Here is a 20,992-nt window from a genome sequence, read left to right on the forward strand (position 1 = left end):
GGGTTGAATATAAAGTGAATTTTAAAAAAAATACACGAGATATACAAATTTTTGGTAAAAATACCAATTGACATGCAATTTTTAAGATTTTAACTATTTATTGGAGGGCAAGCCAGGTCAAACTCTATACTATAACAAGTCTTTAAGAAGGGCTACCTTCCTATGTAGGTTAAATGAAATTCCAATCATTTCTTTAAATCTTGGATTTTTCACACATGGATGTTTCGGAGGTGACAGTTAACATAATAGAATGTTTCGGAGGTGACATTAATATTAACACTCAGTTTTTTTTAGAATAAGTGACAATAACACAAAACTTCTTCTTTTTATCAGTGTTTTTGATAATTATAACTCGAGAACAAGAAATTAACTCCTGTTTCAAGCAGATAAACCACACAGAACAAGTGTTTTGTTACACTTCATTAATTAGCATGGGCACCGGTAGTTTGCCTTCCATTTGGACGAAGGTTGTAAGCTAAATATTGTAATCTGAAGAAACATGGCATTCCATTTTCTACCTTAAATTGAAATGAGGGTGTGAGATCATTTTAGTAATGTTTCTTTGCTCTCAGAACATTTTATTCCACAACACCAGGGAAGAATCACTTCGTTTCGGAGGTGACATTCAATGTTAACATTGTGTTGAAATATTCATTTACAGTAAGAATATGACGGACATTAAAGCTACAAGCTGTAGATATTGTAACCTGAAGAAACATAGCATTCCATTTTCTACCTTAAATTGAAATGAGTGTGTAAGATCATTTTAGTAATGTTTCTTTGCTCTCAGAACATTTTATTCCACAACACCAGGGAAGAATAACTTTGTTTCGGAGGTGACATTCAATGTTAACATTGTGTTCAAGTATTCATATAGTATGTCCCCCCCCCCCCCCCCAAAAAAAAAAAAAAAAAAAAAAAAAAAATTACAATTAGACTTTTGCATTGATAGCACCCAATATGATTAAATCAGCTAAAATCTACTTTGGGGTCTTAAATTATAACATCTTAGCTCTATTTTGCAGAATAAGCCCCAGTCAATTTGGTTAAGTGGTCTCAAAGAAATGTGGATTGTTATAAAGGATGTCAAGAGTCTGATTCTTCCAAGTTTAGCACTTGGATGCTCTTGGAACTGCATATTAATGTGTAAACACAATATACAGAACTTGGAGGGAAGGGATTCCTGACATGCTCTACAAAAATCCTCATTTGTCTTTGACCTCTGAAGCAAATTGAATGGGGTTTTCTGTATTAAAGGTGTGGGCAATGAGTTATAGTTTCAATCCCTCAAATTGTATTTTAGATTGATTCACTATCTTTAAAGTTATCGTTGCGGAGGGTACCATTGTAATTTTTTGGTGGGGACATAGGTTATGAATGCCAAAAGCACAAATTCTTATCTGACTTGTATTATGTTTTTGTTTGTACATAGTATTATAAATAGATTAATTCAAGGATGTTCATGATCATTCTTGATAGCCACCATACAAATGTTATGATACTGGTGAAAGGTGTTTGGTTCATCTGGGATAAATTTTCTATATACCAGATTCATTTAAACTGTTGACATTACTAAAATATATTTTATGTATCTTTCTGAATTGCTTGAAAATTAACAGCAAATCATATATATTAGTGACTTTTGAGAGTAAAAAGTATAAGATAAGAAAAAAATCATTTTATTGTTTTGGAGGTGACACAACACAGAGACAACCCAACTTCTCAGGTGTTAGCTAATACAATTGTGAACATTCATATCTTTCCTCATGGCTTTAATTTTCAAATATAAGCTCTTTCTTTCAGTTCTTACTTGTTATTTTGTTTAGTTATTCTCTTTCATGATAGTGGATACCAGCTCATATTTTGTTTTAGATTGTAATTCATACTAATCTTTAGCAAATTTTTACAGTTTGGTTAAGACAACAGTTTGTGTTTCCCAGCTGAAGAGAGCAGCATAATGCGTTTGTGTGAACTTATGGGGAATTTTTTTTTTAGTTCAGTAATTTTACCCATCAACTTCACAGAAGGTCCCGGACACAAACTGGTCTCAAATAACCCTATAAGGGACCGGAAAAGGACAAGTTCACCTCAATAGACACGAGAGTTGAGTAAATACAGCAATATTAGTAAAACACATCAGTGAGAGTTTGAGGAAAATAAGGCAATCCGTTCCAGAGTTATGAATTTTTGAAGTTTCTGCTCAGTCAAAGCTGAATGAGAAGACTTCTATAGCTTGTGATGTCACACGTGTACAAGGATATAGAGAAAGTATCAAGAAAATTCAACATATTTTCACTTTTCTTGGATAACAAAAGAACACTTGACTTCTCTCTTTTGGAAGGCAGGGTGAATAATATTGCCCTAACATACATCAGTAGCAAGTTGAAGAAATGTGCACTTTTTCAAAAAGTAAAGTTTTGTGAAATTCACTTATATTTTCTTTTTATCGTTGTATGCATGTGACATCATACATTGTCGTAGTCGTCTCATCCAGCAGTGATTGCATCGATATTTAAAAAAGACCATAACTTTTGAATGGATTGTCCAATTTCCCAAACTTTCAATGATGTGTTCTACTAATGTTGTTGCATTCACTCAATCCACATGTATATGAAGGTGGACTTGTCCTTTAAGAAACCATTTTCTTTTCCTTGAAATTCCAGTACTTAAAGCCAAATTCTAAGATAAAACATAATAACAAAACAAGGTAAACACGTCATCAAAATTATATTGAGATAGAACTACAAATCTTGTTTTTGGATCTTTCCTTTTCCAGTCCTGGGGACTTGTTCCTCTGTTCACTTTAGTTGTCAGATAACTTCAATAATATTTTAAAATACAATGTCATAAACAGTTGGTTCAACTTGGAAAATGTAATAATTATTGTCATATTTTAAAAAAAAAGTCACATAATTTTGTTTATGATTACCACGTTGTACATGGAAAAACAACAACTAAGAATTCAAGAACAAGTTGTGCACCAGCTATAGGCATGTGGCCTTCTTATGGAGTTTGATTATTTTATGATTTTTTTTATTAAAGATTGTGGACTAGGGCATGCATGAACTGCCACATGTATCACTTTGGTATCAAGGGAATTCTGGTGAGCTAGGTATACAAAAGTCACTTCTACTGTGATGATTTTGTAGATATTAAATGTATTTGAAAATGTTAATAGATAGTGAAAAGGAACTGAAGTCTTGCCTTTCACTATCACATAACAATATGGTGTTAACAAACAATGTCACCTCCGAAACACAAGAAAAAGCAACCTACATGGAAAGCTGTGATTGGTAAATCTTCACAACTAAATTGCTTAAATTGGAAATCAAGTTTCTAAGATGAAAGCATCTATATGTTTACTTAACTAAAGCAGGAGAATTGATCTTGATTACAATATTATATATACAACAGATGGGTGTATTTTGTGCATTCTCTTTGTTAAAAAAGTGAAAAAATGTAAATTTGCACTAAAACGTACAGTATAGTAATAAAAATAAGAGTGAGAGTGTGTTAGTTGATTTCTCCACTTTGAGACTTATGTTACTAAAATAAATGAAACCATTGGTGTACATGATATGGTTTCTCTTCAATAGAAATGAGCAAAAACTCTTGTTAACAGTGTTTTGTCACCTCCGAAACAGTAATTCTTAGTTTTTATCAGATCTTTTATTAATCTCTAGAAAATTCTCACTTCCTGTTGCCATATTACTATTTTCATCCAAAAGAGATTCCTGTCAATTGGACAGAATCAAACAAAATTACTTTGTCTTCGAGAAATTATCAAATATGATACGCTTGTTGTTTCGGAGGTGACGATTGTTTCGGAGGTGACAAGTGTTAACGGAAAATTGTAAATTGCTCCGAAATGAAAACAACAGGCTATATTTCTACTACCTTCCTTCTGAGATAATGTGAGGGGATATGTTACATTTTTGTAAATGTTATGTATAACTGATGTCAAGAATAAAAAAATCAAATACATAAATCTGTTGTCTCGGAGGTGACAGAAAAGTTAACGGAAAAGTTGCATAAATTTATAAACACTCACCAAAAAATGATAAGCTATTTGAATCAAATAATCTTTGGATCGAAGTTAAGTCAGACTGATTACTATTCTGTTTTGATGGAAATTAGCAAAGTTGAATTTTATAATTGTGAGCAAGAGCTAACTCAAAAGAGGGGTTAACTGTTAACGGAAAATGTCACCTCCGAAACATAAAGTTTGGACAATTTCAGTCTTTAAAGAAGACAAAGCAGAACCTGGTAAACATAATAGTTCTTAAGTTTGGATACCTGTCTATCACCACAACAACAAAAATAATGAAAAGGAATAAACAATTTAATATGCTAGGTCTGACAAAAAAACCATGTCAGAGTGCATACACCAAAAGTGTTGGATTTCAAGCATGTAAATGCATGCCACATCTGAAAGAAAAAGAGAGGAAAGTTCATTAAGGTACCCAAGGTAGACACTGTGGGTGGTAAGTTTATGAGAAAAAATAATGCATATCTGTCTGTGTATAAGAAAGTTATACACCAATTAGTGCCAAAACCGTGTTTTACACCACTGATTGTAAAAATGGCCATATGCTTTTGAGTGAAAAAATGCTGTTACCATGGCAACGCATTGTTTATCAATGACAAAAGATTAAGCTTGCACATATATGTACTGTAGCGGTCACATGTACCAAATTTCATGCCAAGTGCTCAAAGATCAACATTCTGTAAGATTTCTTTAAAATTTACCGTTGCCATGGCAACGCATTATGCAATACTAACGAAAAAGGTGTCATGTACATCTTTATTTGATAGTGGTCCCACATGCCAAATTTGGGGTCAATTGCTCAAAAAAAGAGAGAGTTGTTTGATCCACAACATTTTGCAAGATCTTTTAAAAATTTGCCGTTGCCAAGGCAACGCATTTTGCAATACTCACAAAAAAAGGTGTCATGCACATCTTTATTTGATAGTGGTCCCACATGCCAGATTTAGGGTCAATTGCTCAAAAAATGAGAGAGTAGATTGATCCACAACATTTTGCAAGATTTTGGCAACGCATTTTGCAAAATTTACGAAAAAGGTGTCTTGCACATCTTCCTTTGATAGTGTAAGTGGTTAAACATGCCAAATTTGAAATTGTTCAAAAGATGAGAGAGTAGTTAGATCCACAAGTTTTTTGCAACGGACCGCCCGACCGACCGCCCGACCACCCGGCCATCCACATCCAAGTGATTCCTATATACCCCCATACACACTATGTGTGGGTGGGGGTATAAAAATCAAAGTGCTAGTTCACCTTAGGCAGATTTGCCCCACCACCGCCAGAAGATGCTGATGGTGTGGAGGAAGCCGACTGTGGCTTTGTCGAAGCTGATTTGGCGTCCCCTCCCGCGGAGGATTTGGGGTCATCTGTGGAAGACATCACTACAGATGGTGACGTGTCCTCTCTTTCTTCCCTATAACTGTGGTATTTGGGTTTCTTCTCTCAGCTAAGCATGCATCGATGGGGAGCAGTCATCCAAAGACCGAGTCCTTTCTCAGGCAGTCTACAAATCACAATGTTGCTGCTTCACTGGATCCGGAGACACAACCTCTTCATTTTTCTCTGTATTCCTCCTGTGTCGCTTATTTAGTCTTTGATCAGATCTTACTGGCTGGTTCACTTCTGGCTCTACAATAAAATACATATAGAACTCTAATTATTATTCACACACAAATTTTGTAATTTATCATTGTCAATAATGGCATGTGCTACTGAAGCAAACTGCTTGAATTTACAAAGGAAATTCAACAGTGATGTAACAGTATCACGCACATCATGAAAAAGTGCATAAAGACTGCAAGAAGAGACACAAACAACACTATGAATTAGAACTTATGCAGTAGTCAGATCAATCTGTCAGTGTCATTTTAACAATACAGAGGTACACTGTCAAACAGCTTGTACGTTGTATATAAGTTGTACCTACATGTATTCACTGGTAAAAAACTGTGTGATACTTTTAGTCTTACAGATACAATTATTAGCTAGTCCAGTAGCAATTACAATTTCAGTGTTTTTTATACTGTCGCTAGTATTGTCAGTTGCAACAATTAAGTTGTAAGTCGGTGTAGTCAGGTGATTAGCAGATTTACAACCAGCATTGAGCAATCCAGGGGTTAAAGGCACATAGACCCGGTGGTTTAGTCGAATGCGTACGCGGGCGCAAGTTTCCTACAGAGACCTATGCTACCAACTCCTCTTTAACGCTTACGCTTTGACTCATTTCTACAAGTCCGAAGAAGTCCGTTCACTGTTCGGTTCATGATTCGGCTGATGATGACAGCTTTAGCAAACTTCTTCTGTGACATCATACTAAAAAGCGCGCACCCTGGCATCACTACGGACTGCGTGACACACAGAAGACAAGGAAAGCAACGTTATATAGCAACACCTATGCGCTTTACTCTTGATGGCAGCTCAACTTCGGTAATCTTCGTATCAATGCTAGCGGTGATCAGCAGTATCATCCAACAGCGCTCCCACACCAGGTCTATGTGCCTGTAAGGGGCCACACACAGTTTTGACCTTAAAATGACTCTCATTGATAAGCTGGGTTACAGGCTTATATTTTCAAGTTTCAGCTTCTCTACGATGTCATTTTGATGCAACTCTGGCCATTAATTAGGAAACTACTGCAATAAACATTGCCAAGTTCACAAAGAAGCACCAAACGCCAGTTCGAGACTTGCACTCTGCTTGAGCATCGTATGCATGACGTACGCGCATATATTATGCTTGGTAAAGGCGCACATTCTGCTGAAATTAGCCAGCAAATATGACGAATTGTCATTGTGTGACTTCTGCAAAGCTTTCTGTGCTGTGGAATGGGTGGTGGCACGCAGCCCCGTTGCTAGAAATGTGACTTGCGATGGAACTTCACATCAATATCAAACATGGGTATCGTTCGAAACTTTGCGTTTGGTCAAAATTAAAAGCAAAGTTGTGTTTGATATTTGCATACGAAATCAAACATCCTTTCTGCAATGGATGTGCACACGATTTGGGGGACTTGCATTAGATTTTTCGGGTTTCTCGCAACACGGCCCAGGAGCTACAGATGCCAGCTTTCCCGCAATAGTGCACTTTACGGCCCTATATTATCGGTGCGAGATTTTACCCTAATCGAGTAGTGCGTGCGAATTGGAGTACCTATCAGGCACCGCAGGTTCGACAGCTTGTCTTTCGGCACTGTACTGTGTGCATGTGTATGAGATTTCGCATTGGGATGCAGTATGTGTGAATGTGTCAACGTGTGTGTGCGTGATGAAAGCACTTACGGTACGCCACATGGTTGCTCTAACGCCCTTCCCTGCGTGGCGGCACGGCGTGATCGAACGCGAGCAGACCCTATTCAGGGTGCTGTGCATTGGCATACAACGGAACGCAACGAGTGGTAAACTTCCGTGCTTCAATCATGATTTTAAATGAACGAATTCTGTGTTATCACTAATTAACCTATTTGCAGAGGACATATGTCCACTCGCGGCCTTGGACAAATTATTCTGTGAAATAATTATTTAAAAAAACCAAATCTTGGCAATGCGTCAGTCTGTTAGTGTTTATTTCGTCTACACAGAATGAGCCCGACCAGACGCTGTGCAAAGTGTGTATAGCTACCAATTTACGGGCAGCCACTACATGGACACACACACACACACAAGCCTCACCCGCGTGGTTGGTTTGCGCGATTTGTGATGGGGTTGGATCGGGATGGATGAAGGTTGTGGCGAGCTGGCGCAAGCTAGGATGTTTAAAAATGGAATCTATTGTATCGCAGACTACTGCCAACTTTCTCACACTTTGCGCCATGATCATGGCAATTTTCTGCGATGCAACATTGTCTACAAAAAAGCTTGATAATCCTGCAGCGGAGAGCAAAGGCACGTGAAATCGTGATTGCACAGTGTTTGATGTGTCCACTCCGCAGAAGAGCAGTGAGTGAGGCAGGCTTTTAGTGACCTTATCACTTGTCAAACGGCGTTCCATACAGCAAGAGAAGCTCGCCAGCTGCTCAGTGCGTGGTGGTTTATCACTTTGGCATACGGTGAATGAGGTACCGATAATATAGGGCCGTAAAGTGCACAATTGCCAGCTTTCCAACTTCAACAGATGATGTACGTACACTAGGTGTACTCACATTCAGGAGTAGTGAGCGAGTAGTGAAACAGTCACTATGCGCTTTTTTTAAGCATCTGACAATATCTATGGCAATAATTTCATTATTGATTGTCAAAATTCGATTTGCAATGGCATTGTTGAGAAGCTGAAAGGAAAACATGTCAGAATACATTTCTGTAACTCTGTAACTTAAAATATCAATTAATGTTTGAGTGAGGTCAAAAGGTAACCGCACCAGCAACCCCAACCTGTACCGAGTAGGGGTCGCATGGCAGCCCTATGGCTATCGCAGAACCGCCTGATATGGCTTAGCATTTTGGTGATCAGAGACCAAAATACAGGGTTTTACACTGAAATTCGTAGCCATGCTGTTAGACAAGATACTTGTAATGCAGAGCCGCCAAAGTCGATTTACAATATGATCTGTTTTAATTGTCGATCGGGCATGGATAAAACGTAGCACATATTACAATACACAATGTATGCGTGTGGAAAAAAACAGGGTGGCTAGCTGAGAACTGAAATGAATATTCATGAGGCATGACGTACAGAATGCATGCTGGGCGATGATTTACTATACATATTAATTTCGTTTCGATGACGATTTATCTTGTTTTCGGAGGTAATGGTGAGAGGGCCAGGGATACAGGGCGCCTCTAATAATATTCAACAATATCAATATGGTAGTAGACCCTATATTTTAGGCCTACATTAGGGCCTACATGTGGCTTTTCGTTGCGAATCCAAGTGTCGTTTTGAACAGAGAATTGCAAGCGTTGCAGTGCACTTGATTACTTCACTAAATTGCATAAATTTTATGCATCGTCGGGGCGCTGTTACTGGTTACAGCTACAGTGCCCCGCGCCGGGCCGGGGTGAATAGTCAAAAGGGTGCATGGCCCCTACGTTAAACCCCTACAGATTGTCACGTCAGATTGTGGAGCATAGCCAACAACTAGACCGTCTAGAAGCCTCTACTACTAGATCTAACTGTTAGGCTCTAGTCCTCGTCTAGTTAGACACCAATAGAGTGTCTATAGAGTTGAGATAGACTAGTCTAGTAGTAGTACAGTACGTATAGTAAGGGTACTAGGTCTCGCGCAGGGACCTAATGATCGCGCATAGCGTAACTGCGTATAGCAAGCGATATTACGCGTAGGACTAAGCGCAAAATTTGCCGATACGCCCATGGAATAAACATACCTGACTTACCGCTCAACATGAGAAGGAAGCAGGTAAGAAATTTTGATTTCCACGAATTTTCCACTAAATTTCCAATTTTTTACCTTGTACAAACCTACCTTCCCTTAAAATCTGTTCTAAGGATGTTGTAGCCTAGACGTGTCGTCTCGCTTGTCTCGTTCGTAGTCGATAGAATTCGTAATTTGTTCGATCGATCGTTTACCACGTGACGTCATCATACACAAGAACAATGTATGCTGCCAGCTACGCTGAAATACTGTTAATAAATGTTGTTTTAAGTCAAATTTTAACACAACGATTATAATATTACAAAGGAATAAATATTTCAGTCTATCGAAGTTGAAGTGTGATTTCAATTTGAATTTGCTTGTGATTTCTTGCGCTAACTTGTGATATATTTGTGACAGGGGAGGGCCATAATATGAAGAAAACAAATTGGATGAGAGTGTGACAAATGGGTGACGAATGGGTAAGCACACACACAAACACACACACACACACACACACACACACACACACAAAGTATATGTTCATATTTTACTTTTTTCCATTTTATATTACGTGTATATTATTGGTTAAAGTGATTAGAAATATTGTAAGAAAACTTTATAAATGAGAATCATTAACGATTATGAAAATATCAATGATAGAAATAATGATAATAAGAATGATAAAATGATGATGGTGGTGGAAGTGATAATAATAATAATGAAAATGATAATGATGATGATGATTATGATGATCGATGATGGTGGTGGTGATAATAGTAATAATGATGATAATAATAATAACAATAATAATAATAATAACACATATAATAATAATAATAACAATAATATACAAAAGTTAGGTAAAACTGCTGTTGCTTATAACAGGGACAAATTTAATATCAAGTGAAAAAATATTCTACGAAAGCCGGAGCACGTTACAGCCGCAGAGGGGCAGACACTTTCACGCATGAAACTACAGAGGGCAGCTGCGCGATCTTTACATACCCCGAGAAATTGAACGCATAAAAGAAAGTCCGACATACAAACGGCGACAGCGCACTACTCCGTCATCGTATCATCAGGAGATTCTGGGAGGTGATTTTTCTGCTTTTTCGTGATATTCATTGAGAAATTCAGGTACGATTATAGAATAACTTCTATTTTAAGAGCATTTCAAATTTACGTGCGCGATATCTAGACCCCTCAACCATACACGTAGGTAAAGGTAATGTCTATTCACAAGTTTGCATCTATTCTTACTCAACAATATGCTCAATTCACACCATGTTCACAACGTTAAACTGAGCTGAATTTACAGCCCTGTGAAAGGCCTAGGCCTACCTGTAGTGTTATACTGTTAGGGCCACTGTTAGTGCCATGTTAAACATAAGACTTTATATTAAGTCTAACTAACACGTAGTAACAGCTAAAGTGTGAGACCCCTCTCGACTCTGCTCTTGTGAACATGCTTCTTCTATTTTTACCTTCTAACGTTACAAGTACAATACAGCCGAGTCTGCACTTCGGTCACTGGCCACTGTGTTCAGGCGCTTAACTCCTCACCTACCGAGAAAATGTTTCTTCTTCGTTCAGTCTCTTGGCTGGAGTGAACTTGAGATGTGGAGAAATACATACATACAGAGAATGTGGGCACAAGATCCAAAACAACGTTTTAAGGCTGTTACTGTTAGTTATTGATGTCACTGTCCGCAATGCAAAGCCACTGTATGTGGGACTTGCCTTGTAGTTGTATCGGTGCCCGCGCCACCGTGCGTCGGGTATACACACGCGACAGGCAGGGATCCCAAGCAAAGGGGACAGGCATACATAAAGCCGAGTGGTTTCGTATATGGCACTCTGTGGAGCAGTCATGTCACGACGCGGGAGCGCGGAAGCGTAGATCCTCACGCTATGCGAGATGCTAGGCGCTGGTGTGCTCCGCTTATCCACACAGCCAGCCGCGGTTTCGATTATCCACGTGCAATTATATTACCAAGTACGCGTGCATTGTGCAGCACGGGAGCGACAGATCTGTCGAGGCAGTAGTGCAAGAGAAAACTCGCCCAATTCCACTCGCCAAGAATACTTCAAAGAAGAAAACATCACATGCACTCGCAGATAATGATGCTCATTCCATATCCTGATATATTATACTCTCTCCATAATACTTTTTTGTTGGTTATTTCAACAAAAATGCAACATTTTCTGGATCGATTCCTTTCTTTTTTAAGTTTTGCAAAACACAAACTTGGTGATTTCGTACGGGCCGGTAATTTGCTATTTGCTTTCTGATTATTATACTTCATCAGTGGCGGATCCACATTTTTTTTTTGTTAAAACAAAAGAAATAAAAAGAAAATGGGGGACGCGTGCGCCCCTACCCCCTTACAGAATTCCTGGATCCGCCCCTGCTTCATTCAGGTAAAAAGATTTACAAAAACTGATGCATGTTTAATTATATTACATGGAAACTCTCGATGTGTTCAATATCAACTCACTGATGAAATTAATCTTCGAGTTGCGACAATCAATTGATACTACAATGAGTTGCAAAAATATTTCTTTACACTACATTATCATTCATGGGCCCTGCACCTGCCCCCCCCCCCCCACACACACACACACACTCAAATCTCCGTAAGAAGATAAGCATTTCTTTCCAAGCATCAATGTAGGCCCTGTACGTGGATACCCGATGTTACTATTCAAGTTTGATGCCTAGTCTCATTAGATAATTCACAGGGTACAATAGAGAAATCTAAATCTCCCCTACACACAATCTGCATTTCATATAGCGCCCTACAATATCATATACCTTCCACTAAGCACGGACACATTTGGGACATTCTCCGAAATACCGTGCAATTACCGTTGTACAATTTTAATGACAAAAATTCAACATCAAAGATTTCTTTCATTTTTTATCAATTTAGAAACTTCAATCCCTTAGGAATACAGAACAATCAATGGGTGATTTTTGAATGCTCATATTTTTTCTAGAAATATTTCCAAACGTAGAGTCCTTTTTCTGCATGTTGAAACCAAATATCAGATACGTTACCAGAGGTATAGCGTCTTGCTTGCTTTAAAATGACAGTGCTTATGTAAAACTACAAGCTAAAACATAAACAAACATCATGGAAACATTTTGGAGTCAGCCTTGATCTAATCTGTAATAAAAATGATTGTAATTCATAAATTGAAGGCTAATAAAAAATCAAGAACACATGCATATTTTGGCTTAAAATATGTTACCTTAAATCAACTTTTCCCTGCATTTGAATTATATCAATAATCTTATTGATTATGATGTATGAAACTTTGTGAACAAGTATTATACTTCTCGTAAATAGCAAATGCCATCAGGTACGCATCTCTGTCAGATTGAATACATTTTGGAAAAAAGAACGGTGTAAGGTAACGTATCTGACGCATCAGACGTTCCGTTAGTACATGTATAACATTTTAAACCCAACACTATAATCATGGAAATATATTCATTGTAACTTGTGAGAACATAATCATTTTCGTTAAAACACCGCACTTCTAAACGTAAAGAATGTTCTCGTCATAGAAGATTAGATAACTCTTTAATAAAACTTTGAGACTGATGTACGTGAAATATATACGAAAACCAAACAAGCACAAATCCACTATATACAGTAAAATGTTCTGATATTATAGTTCCGAAATTTTGTAATTTTTATACACGGGAGACAGTAAGAATGAAGTTGATTCAATTTTCCTTTGTTCCTGTCTGTAATGAATTAGGTCTCAAGAATCAATGGTAACGTATCTGACAAAGTATTTGTTTATTGACAAAATAAACTACCGATTTACATCAAACCCCGATCACTCAAACATGTGATTCAGCAACCTGATGTAAAACGTTAGACATTAAATCCTATTGTCATTTTCAGAACATAATCATACAACAAAGGAAGTGTTCTTGACTTCTAATCAACCATAATACTATAGCGCATTAAATTATGTAGATAAGATGCAAAATTATAATGAACAAAGGTTAGACCGTTCACATATTTGCGTTGGCTGTAAAGTTGAAAAAAGGTGAGTACCACACTTCAGCCCTTAAAATCCTTTTGTGTTATTGTGAAACAAAACACACACACACAAAAAAACACACACACACAAGAAAGCAGAAATAAAATTAATTTGTAACTTATATAGGCCCTATCTGATGACCCTCTTTGTAAATGCCACAATTCTAAGAGATATTACAGTTCTGGTTAAGATGAGTATATATATATAGGTTTTAACTTTTGCAAGATAATCGAAATCCACTTATACGAAATACTTAAGAGCATATTATAACTCTAAGAGGAATTCAGTATTTATTTGATGAAATCACTTTTGAAATGACTGAAATGTCCAAAGTAAAAGAAAAATGTCCAAATAAAAGTAGACGAGTCATCACATTTTTGATTTGATGAAATCAGTTTTGAAATGACTGAAATGTCCAAAATAAAGTAAAAGAAAAATGTCCAAATAAAAGTAGACGAGCCATCACATTTAGGACCTCTTTCTTTTACTTTATTTTGGATATATCGCTCATTTCAAAACCGATTTCCATCAAATAAACTTTTAATTCCTCTTAGAACTATGTAGCAAGTCATAGAGCACGTTGTCACCCGGCCAAATCCGCGCGCAAAAATTCATTGGTAACGTATATCTGACATGACATGTTTGATGGTAACGTATCTGATTGCATGCCGTATACCGTTCTCACACTATAATACTCTCTACAAAAATATTTATTTTCTCCAACAATTTCGGTTGTGTGAGTAATCATTACCTTAAGTATATATTCAAAAGTATCTGAGCTTTGTTTTTATTTACAGCATACTTTTTTTCTAAATGAAGCAAAGTTTGAGTAACGTATAAAATCTGATATCAGCTCATAACATTAGGCTTCCGCGGCTTCGAATCAGTATATATATATATATATATATATATATATATATATATATATATTTTGTAACAAGAGGTTCAATGAATAAATCATGGTTCCATGTGTGCGTGAGGTTGACTTTGTTTAACACATGAAATTTGCGGCATTACTTTGATCTTCTCGCGAAAGTCTGAAAAAGGGTATTTAACGTATCTGACGGCGATTTGGAATGAAATGAATGGAATGAAGTACAAAATATTTGATTTGAATGATATTTTAACGAGCAACAACTTGTTACAATATCAAATGAACACTTCCTGTCCTGGCGACATGGGTATTTCAGGGTTACATCAAACTTCGGATCGTATTTCTATATATTATTATCCCGGATGTCCCAATAGCTTTATTGATATGTATTTTACAGGATAACCTCTCGGATGAATTTAACTTAAAAAAAAAAATCAAAAAAAAATTTGAGGGACAAGTATCGATTTGAACTGTATGAACATGCTGGCGACACAAAAATCGCAGTTTTGCACACTTTTCGGGAGAATGGTCCATTTACTCTTTTAGGCCCTAACGGTTAATGGAAATAACCAATGTTGTTGTTTTTTTTTCTTTCACCGTTATTACGGTTGTGCAATCTTATAGAGTTCAATAACTGAGGACACTGATCGAACTGGTATATCGCTTGAACTGGAAAATTATAGCCGATCAATTTTGATAGAACTTAACAAAGCTCGTAAAATATAAGCCATTATACAACGTGAGAGGCATGAAATATGTTTATGGACAATGAATATGGTAATCAGCGTCGGTAGTGATGAAATACCGCAGCATGCTAGCGGTTATAGGCCTGTATAATGCACAATAAGACATCGGCGGGGAGACCAACTTCATTCATCAACCACTATTCAAATTTGTTAGAAGATTTCAGGAGAAAAACTGCATGCTTTATTTCATTTAAACCTTCAGGAATAACATAAGCATACCGCAACTAAATGTTTGTGACTTAGAATAACACATTTTCAATTAAAGTTTTTAAGATTGAACAGAATTATTAAGTGAAGTTATCATGGATCGCTGAGAAAGACAAAGACTCTGTGTTAATTTATTTTTCAGTAACGCCACAGAGAATATAAATATATTTTCTTATTTATCCCCGCAGCTGCAGGTCAAGAAGCCCATTCTGAAGCTATATAATCTTTGTGCCGAATCATTATTTTAATCCATATACCAAAACTTATGTCTGCTATATACGAGTATGAGACACGGCCGGCGGCATCACGTACGTTTTTAAAAGTGTGTGTGTGTGTGTGGGGGGGGGGGGGGGTAGGGAGTTTGTCATTTCTGGTGCCACTTCCGGGTTTCATCAGCTAACAAGCAAAAACAAAACAAAAAAGAGGCCTCTAGATACTCGCACCACTTCAAGGTTTCTACAACTTTCAGTGGCCCTCCAGTTGACGTCGACTAACAAGCAAAACAAAACAACAACAAAAAAGCTTTAACCACATTTTTTTTCCTGGTGCTACTTCCGGTGGGGGGAGGGGGGAGTGGGGGGGGGGGGCAGGTCAAACCTTATATGTATTTGATGCACACAAAAAAGAGTGGCGTGGCCTGAAATGTTCACTTTCCTCAAACTGGGTTTGCTATAATATTGTCTAAGAGTGCAGGTACACATATTTGGGGAATTGAGGATTTCTACTTGACTTCTGACCGACCCTGTTATATGTTTTTGCATTGAGTAATTTTCAAGGTATGAAGAAAGAGTGTAATTACAGTACAAAACAGATTTTTTTTTTCATTTAAACCTGACCTTTGACCCTTAACCTTTGACCTTTGACCTTCTGGCTGGAAATTTCCCATAGAATCTCCATTAGGTAATGCATGTATATATTAAGTTTTAAAACTAATAATGCAAGCATTGCATATACTACGGTAGTATATGAGGGAAACAGTAAAATTTTGAGGAGTTGACCTTGACCTTTGACCCCTGACTATTGGCCCATGACCCCTAAATTCCCTAGATAATCCCTGCCAGTCAGTACATGCATATGTACCAAGTTCCATGAAGATACATTGAACCATTTGCGAGAAAAGTGAAATTGTAACATTTTCACCTAACCTTTGACCTTTTGACCTTTGACCTTATGACATGAAACTCTCTCTGGAGAATCTTTACGCAGTAGTACATGTCTACACTAAGTTTCAATAAAATACCTTCGGGCATTGCATAAATATGGGGGAAATAACATTTTTAGCATTTGACCATGACCTTTTGACCTTTGACCTCTTGCCAATGTCACTAAAATCTTCTCAACTAATTGCCCCATCATACATCATACTTAGACCAAGTTTGGTGAAAGCTGCTTCATCCAGTTTTGAGTTATCACATAAACAGGTAAATTTTAGGATTTGACCTTGATCTTTGACCTTTGACCTCTGTCCGATTTCACTAAAAAAAACTACTCATGTAATTGTCCCACCATACATCATCCTCGGACAAAGTTTGGTGAAATTTACTCGATCCAGTCTTGAGTTATCGCGTAAACGGATACAATTTCATGATTTGACCTTGACCTTTGACCTTTGACCTTTGACCGATTTCACCCAAAATCTAATCAAATAATTGCCCCATCATACTTTCTACTTGGACCAAGTTTGGTAAAATTCCAGTCAATATTTCTCAAGTTATCGCGTAAACGAATGCGGACGGACGTACGTACGGACGTAAGTATATACGGACGTACGTACGGACGGACGGACAACCCGAAAACATAATGCCTGAATGCGTGCTATGGGCCAACGTATACACAAATAATACGGTTGCTATTATGACAGCTACAAATTTTCATAATGCCATGCAATGTTGGCTATCCATGTTTATCACGATTTGATAGTTTGCTGCATTTTTTTGTATGGAACGTACTGCTGTGCCTGATTTACTTCGGGGACCCCCCCCCCCACCACACACACACACACACACACACACACACACACACATACACTCAAAGTTTCTCTCTCCCTCGGATAAGAGAACGATTAACATTAATGTGTAATTAATACCAAAGAGCGTCAGTGATCGTTGAAAGAGACCCTTTTCCCCCTCCGAGCATCCTTATTCGCGCCGAAAATGAGCATGCTGCCCTCTACGGCGACAGGGTAGTAGACAAATTACTAGTAAAGGAAACCAAATCCCAAAGAACAATGTGGATTGAGTGAAAGTAGCAACATTATTAGAACATATCAATGAAAGTTTGAGGAAAATCGGACTATCGATGCAAAAGTTGTTAATTTTTAAAGTTTTGGTCCACTTTTTCCAATAATTCCCCTGGGCTGAACTTTCCTAGTTGCGGGCCTGACAGTCAGATTGTATTAAACATGAAGTCGCACATGAAAAAATGGGGATGATACCAGAGGGCAACAATACATTTTGATGATAATGATGTAACGGATCGTCCAATTAGGAAAAAAATGTAATCATGCAGTTACCGACATGAGCACTCTTTTCATAAATTTTAGACTTTTATTCAAAATTTGAACCGGCTATGATAAGAATATTACATCTTCAGTAAAGGAGCTGGAATTCCCTGTCGTCGGAAATTGTTTCAGCGCCATCTGCGGGATCATTCCGTAACCGACTAACGGTTGATCACAGTGGCTAGTCATTCTCTTCAAATTTGTTATGTGCTTGTAAATAACTGTAAATAAACTGTATCATAATGTAAAGATAACACAGTCTGCAAGAATCTTCAGCCTATATTGAAGGAGGCAGACTTAACCAAAAGAAGAATGTAGGCCTCTATACTGCCAAAATCATTTTATCTGATATTCACCGAAAATTTACCGAAATTAGAGATACGCGACGTGATAAAGCGATATTGCGAGATTTCGTGCAGCAGTTAGAAATACTTAGATTTTTCTTGTGAGTCTTGGTGTGACATTAAATAGGCCTATGCGACTTTGTAACTTGTCGCGGTCTTACAGAGAAACTATAGGGTGGACAAAATAAGAAAGTTACGGCATTGCAAAGTTTTATCGGTCAAGTCGTGTATTATTTTGAAGGAGGGTGAATGGCGTCGATTCAACGCTATAATAGTTTCACTGCATGGCATCGTCCAAGGCCCAGTCGGCCGATACGGTGGGGTGGGGTGAAGGGTCAATGGTCCCCCTCCCCTCACTCCCCTCCCTTGGGGGTTACTTCCACAGAACTATATAGGTAGAATGATCAAGTGGGGTCTGAAAGCATAGCCAGCGCACGCGATCTCCGCCATTTTGGTTAGTCTTTTGTTACGTCACGGCTAGCGTGCGCAGAACAGGGTTTGCAGAGTTGCAGCATAATATACTAGTAGCGCGCCCTTCTACGCTGACTTTTTTTTTTTCTTCTTTTTTACCTCCCCCTGTTCATCGCAAGCCGTGACGTAACAAAAGACTAATCAAAATGGCGGCATGTAATGTGCGCGCAACTGGCTATAAAGCTACGCGTGGGTTGTGAATGGGCTTGATCAATCTACCTATTTATATCTGTGGTTACTTCTCAATGGATGGGAAGAATCTCCGGGCGGACGTACAGTGAAATCCCGTTATAACGAGGTCCATGGGACCGGCGATATTAGGGAGCTTTAGATTTTAGACGCGCGGACGTTCATAGGGAAAAAACACGTTCTGAGCGTGCGCAGAAGCATGCGTCAAGTCGATCTATTTTTAGCTTGCGTCGCCTGAGTTTTTCACTACGCGTACTGGGCCCCGTTGCTAGAAACTTTGCGTTTAAACGCAACTTGCAACTGATTGTCACTGGCCAATCAAAATCATTGTTGCATGCATGTCTTCTTAATAGGGCAGACCCTGAGCCAATCAGAATGGTCAGTGACAATCAGTTGCAAGTTGCGTTTGAACGCAAAGTTTCTAGCAACGGGGCCCTGGGCTATTTTTACGTCCGCACAGTTTGCAACGTAGAGAGCTACTTCATGCACCGATCATATGGGGGCGCGATTCTATTTTTTATACGTTGCGTCCCAGCGTAATCTAAAGCTACTTTTCAACGCGATGCAGGGGAGAGAACGTCCAGCGCACTCGTTGTCTCAAACGTCCGCGCGTCAAAATCTAAAGCTCCCTATTACCTCGTTTTATAAAATGGGTTCAAGAATGTAGCCAATTGGAAGCGCTGAAATGAGTCACGTGTGCGTGTATCAATTTCTCACTAACATGCACGGCCTGACGTCACACTGTCTACACTAGCAGTGCGCACTCAATTAGTTGTTACAAGTGCGTCGCGCGCTACTATACGCGCTGTCAATCCTGTTACAACTTCTAGTTCGGGCTGCCGGCCGGCCGGCCTTTCTTGTGTGCATAACATGTGTGGCGTACGTATAGACCGATTCAATTTCGATGACCTATTCACCTACCGCCGCTAGCGGCGCTATAACGGTCGCCATAACTGGGGGCCAACGGGGGCTTCCAGTGAGCTAGCTACCCAGGCCAGCGAGTTGCACTTGCAGCAGCACAACAGCCTAGCGTACCCGTCGCGCATAGTTAGCCGGGCCTGGCCGCTACGCCGCGGCCGGCGACCGCCGCGCTAATATTGTGATTGTTTACTCACTGTGGGAAAAGTCGTTCAGCGGCTTTCAATGCTTTTCTTTTGGACAAATTGAGTGATTCAGACATATTGATCTACAATGAAAGCTTCAGAGGAAGGATCAGGAAAACATATTGTGCAGTTGTTGGGTGCACAAATAACAGAAAAAAAAACAATGGAAATGGAAGCTTCACGGCAGTGTGTGCAATTCAGACACCACTGACGCATGATAAATATACAATTAGAGACAATTATAAAGTGAAATACAACGGTATGAAAAATGCATAGATATCGAAACAAACTATGCCTACTAGATTCTCTATTTGATTAGGCTTTCACTGCATATTCGTAAAATATGTTGTTCATTTTAGAAGACAAGTTCAGATCAAAGATTTTGATAATTCACTGACTTATTTTTTTAATGCTTTTGTGCACTACTTGCCAAAGTTAGAATACACTTCCTGGCTATACTATATTATTATGCCACACATTTTACAGCCTACACTACAGCTAAATAAATGTTTCAAGATGCGTTCAATTCTTATAGGGGCCTATTGATTTCACTTCTTTAATGTTCAGCACTGAATTGACCATATTCAATTTTGGCCTGAAACTCTGAATTTGATTTTTGATAAAGTGATACTTTTAAATATTAAACCATGGATGGTGGCAAACATCCGTTTCATAATCATAATTTATTAAGAAGGTATGATTTGAAAATCTCTTTTGCAGATCTTAGGCGTTAGGGTGATGTTATGCAAGGTTACTTAGACCCAAGTAGTTTTGGTTGTTGACATCAGGCAACGTAATTTAAGTTTATACGGCTTAGAAACGCCTAGATTTGTATTCCTTTTGGTTTACTTAGTTAGGCTTGCCTGAAGTTATCGACAACCGAAAATGATATAGGCTGTAGGGTTCTAGAAGTCAATAGGTCTAGATCTAGTCTGGACTCTTGCCTAGAACTCTAGACAAGATCTAACGTAGATTTAGACAGATTCTACCCCGCTGGCCCGAGACTCCCGAGTAAAGGCAAAAGCCTAAAAAGGTTCAATTTAACTGATAGGTTGCAATTTATAGCGCCATCTCTAGCTCAAGGTTCTTATTCATTATTTGTATCTAATTATACCAGTTAACTTCTCAACAGTCTATGCT

At 38.3% G+C, this 20,992-nt stretch overlaps 1 protein-coding gene across 3 annotated transcripts in view; it reads right to left on the bottom strand.

Annotated features, from left to right (window-relative positions):
• LOC140241050 (WD repeat-containing protein 5) overlaps positions 1-20,992 on the bottom strand; it is a 42,783-nt gene that overhangs the window by 21,387 nt on the left and 404 nt on the right. The window contains exons 1-2 of one of the 3 annotated variants that reach the window (XM_072320820.1): positions 10,924-11,173; positions 5,300-5,674 (exon numbers count right to left, since the gene is read on the bottom strand). In XM_072320820.1, coding sequence (XP_072176921.1) covers positions 5,300-5,425 — 126 coding nt within the window. In that variant the 5' untranslated portion in view covers positions 5,426-5,674; positions 10,924-11,173. Of the gene's footprint in view, positions 1-5,299; positions 5,675-10,840; positions 11,174-20,992 lie in introns of those variants that run through there. The other 2 variants (XM_072320819.1, XM_072320821.1) reach the window with 2 other exon arrangements.

Source organism: Diadema setosum, chromosome 17 (assembly GCF_964275005.1).
Source record: "Diadema setosum chromosome 17, eeDiaSeto1, whole genome shotgun sequence".
NCBI lineage: Eukaryota > Metazoa > Echinodermata > Echinoidea > Diadematoida > Diadematidae > Diadema > Diadema setosum.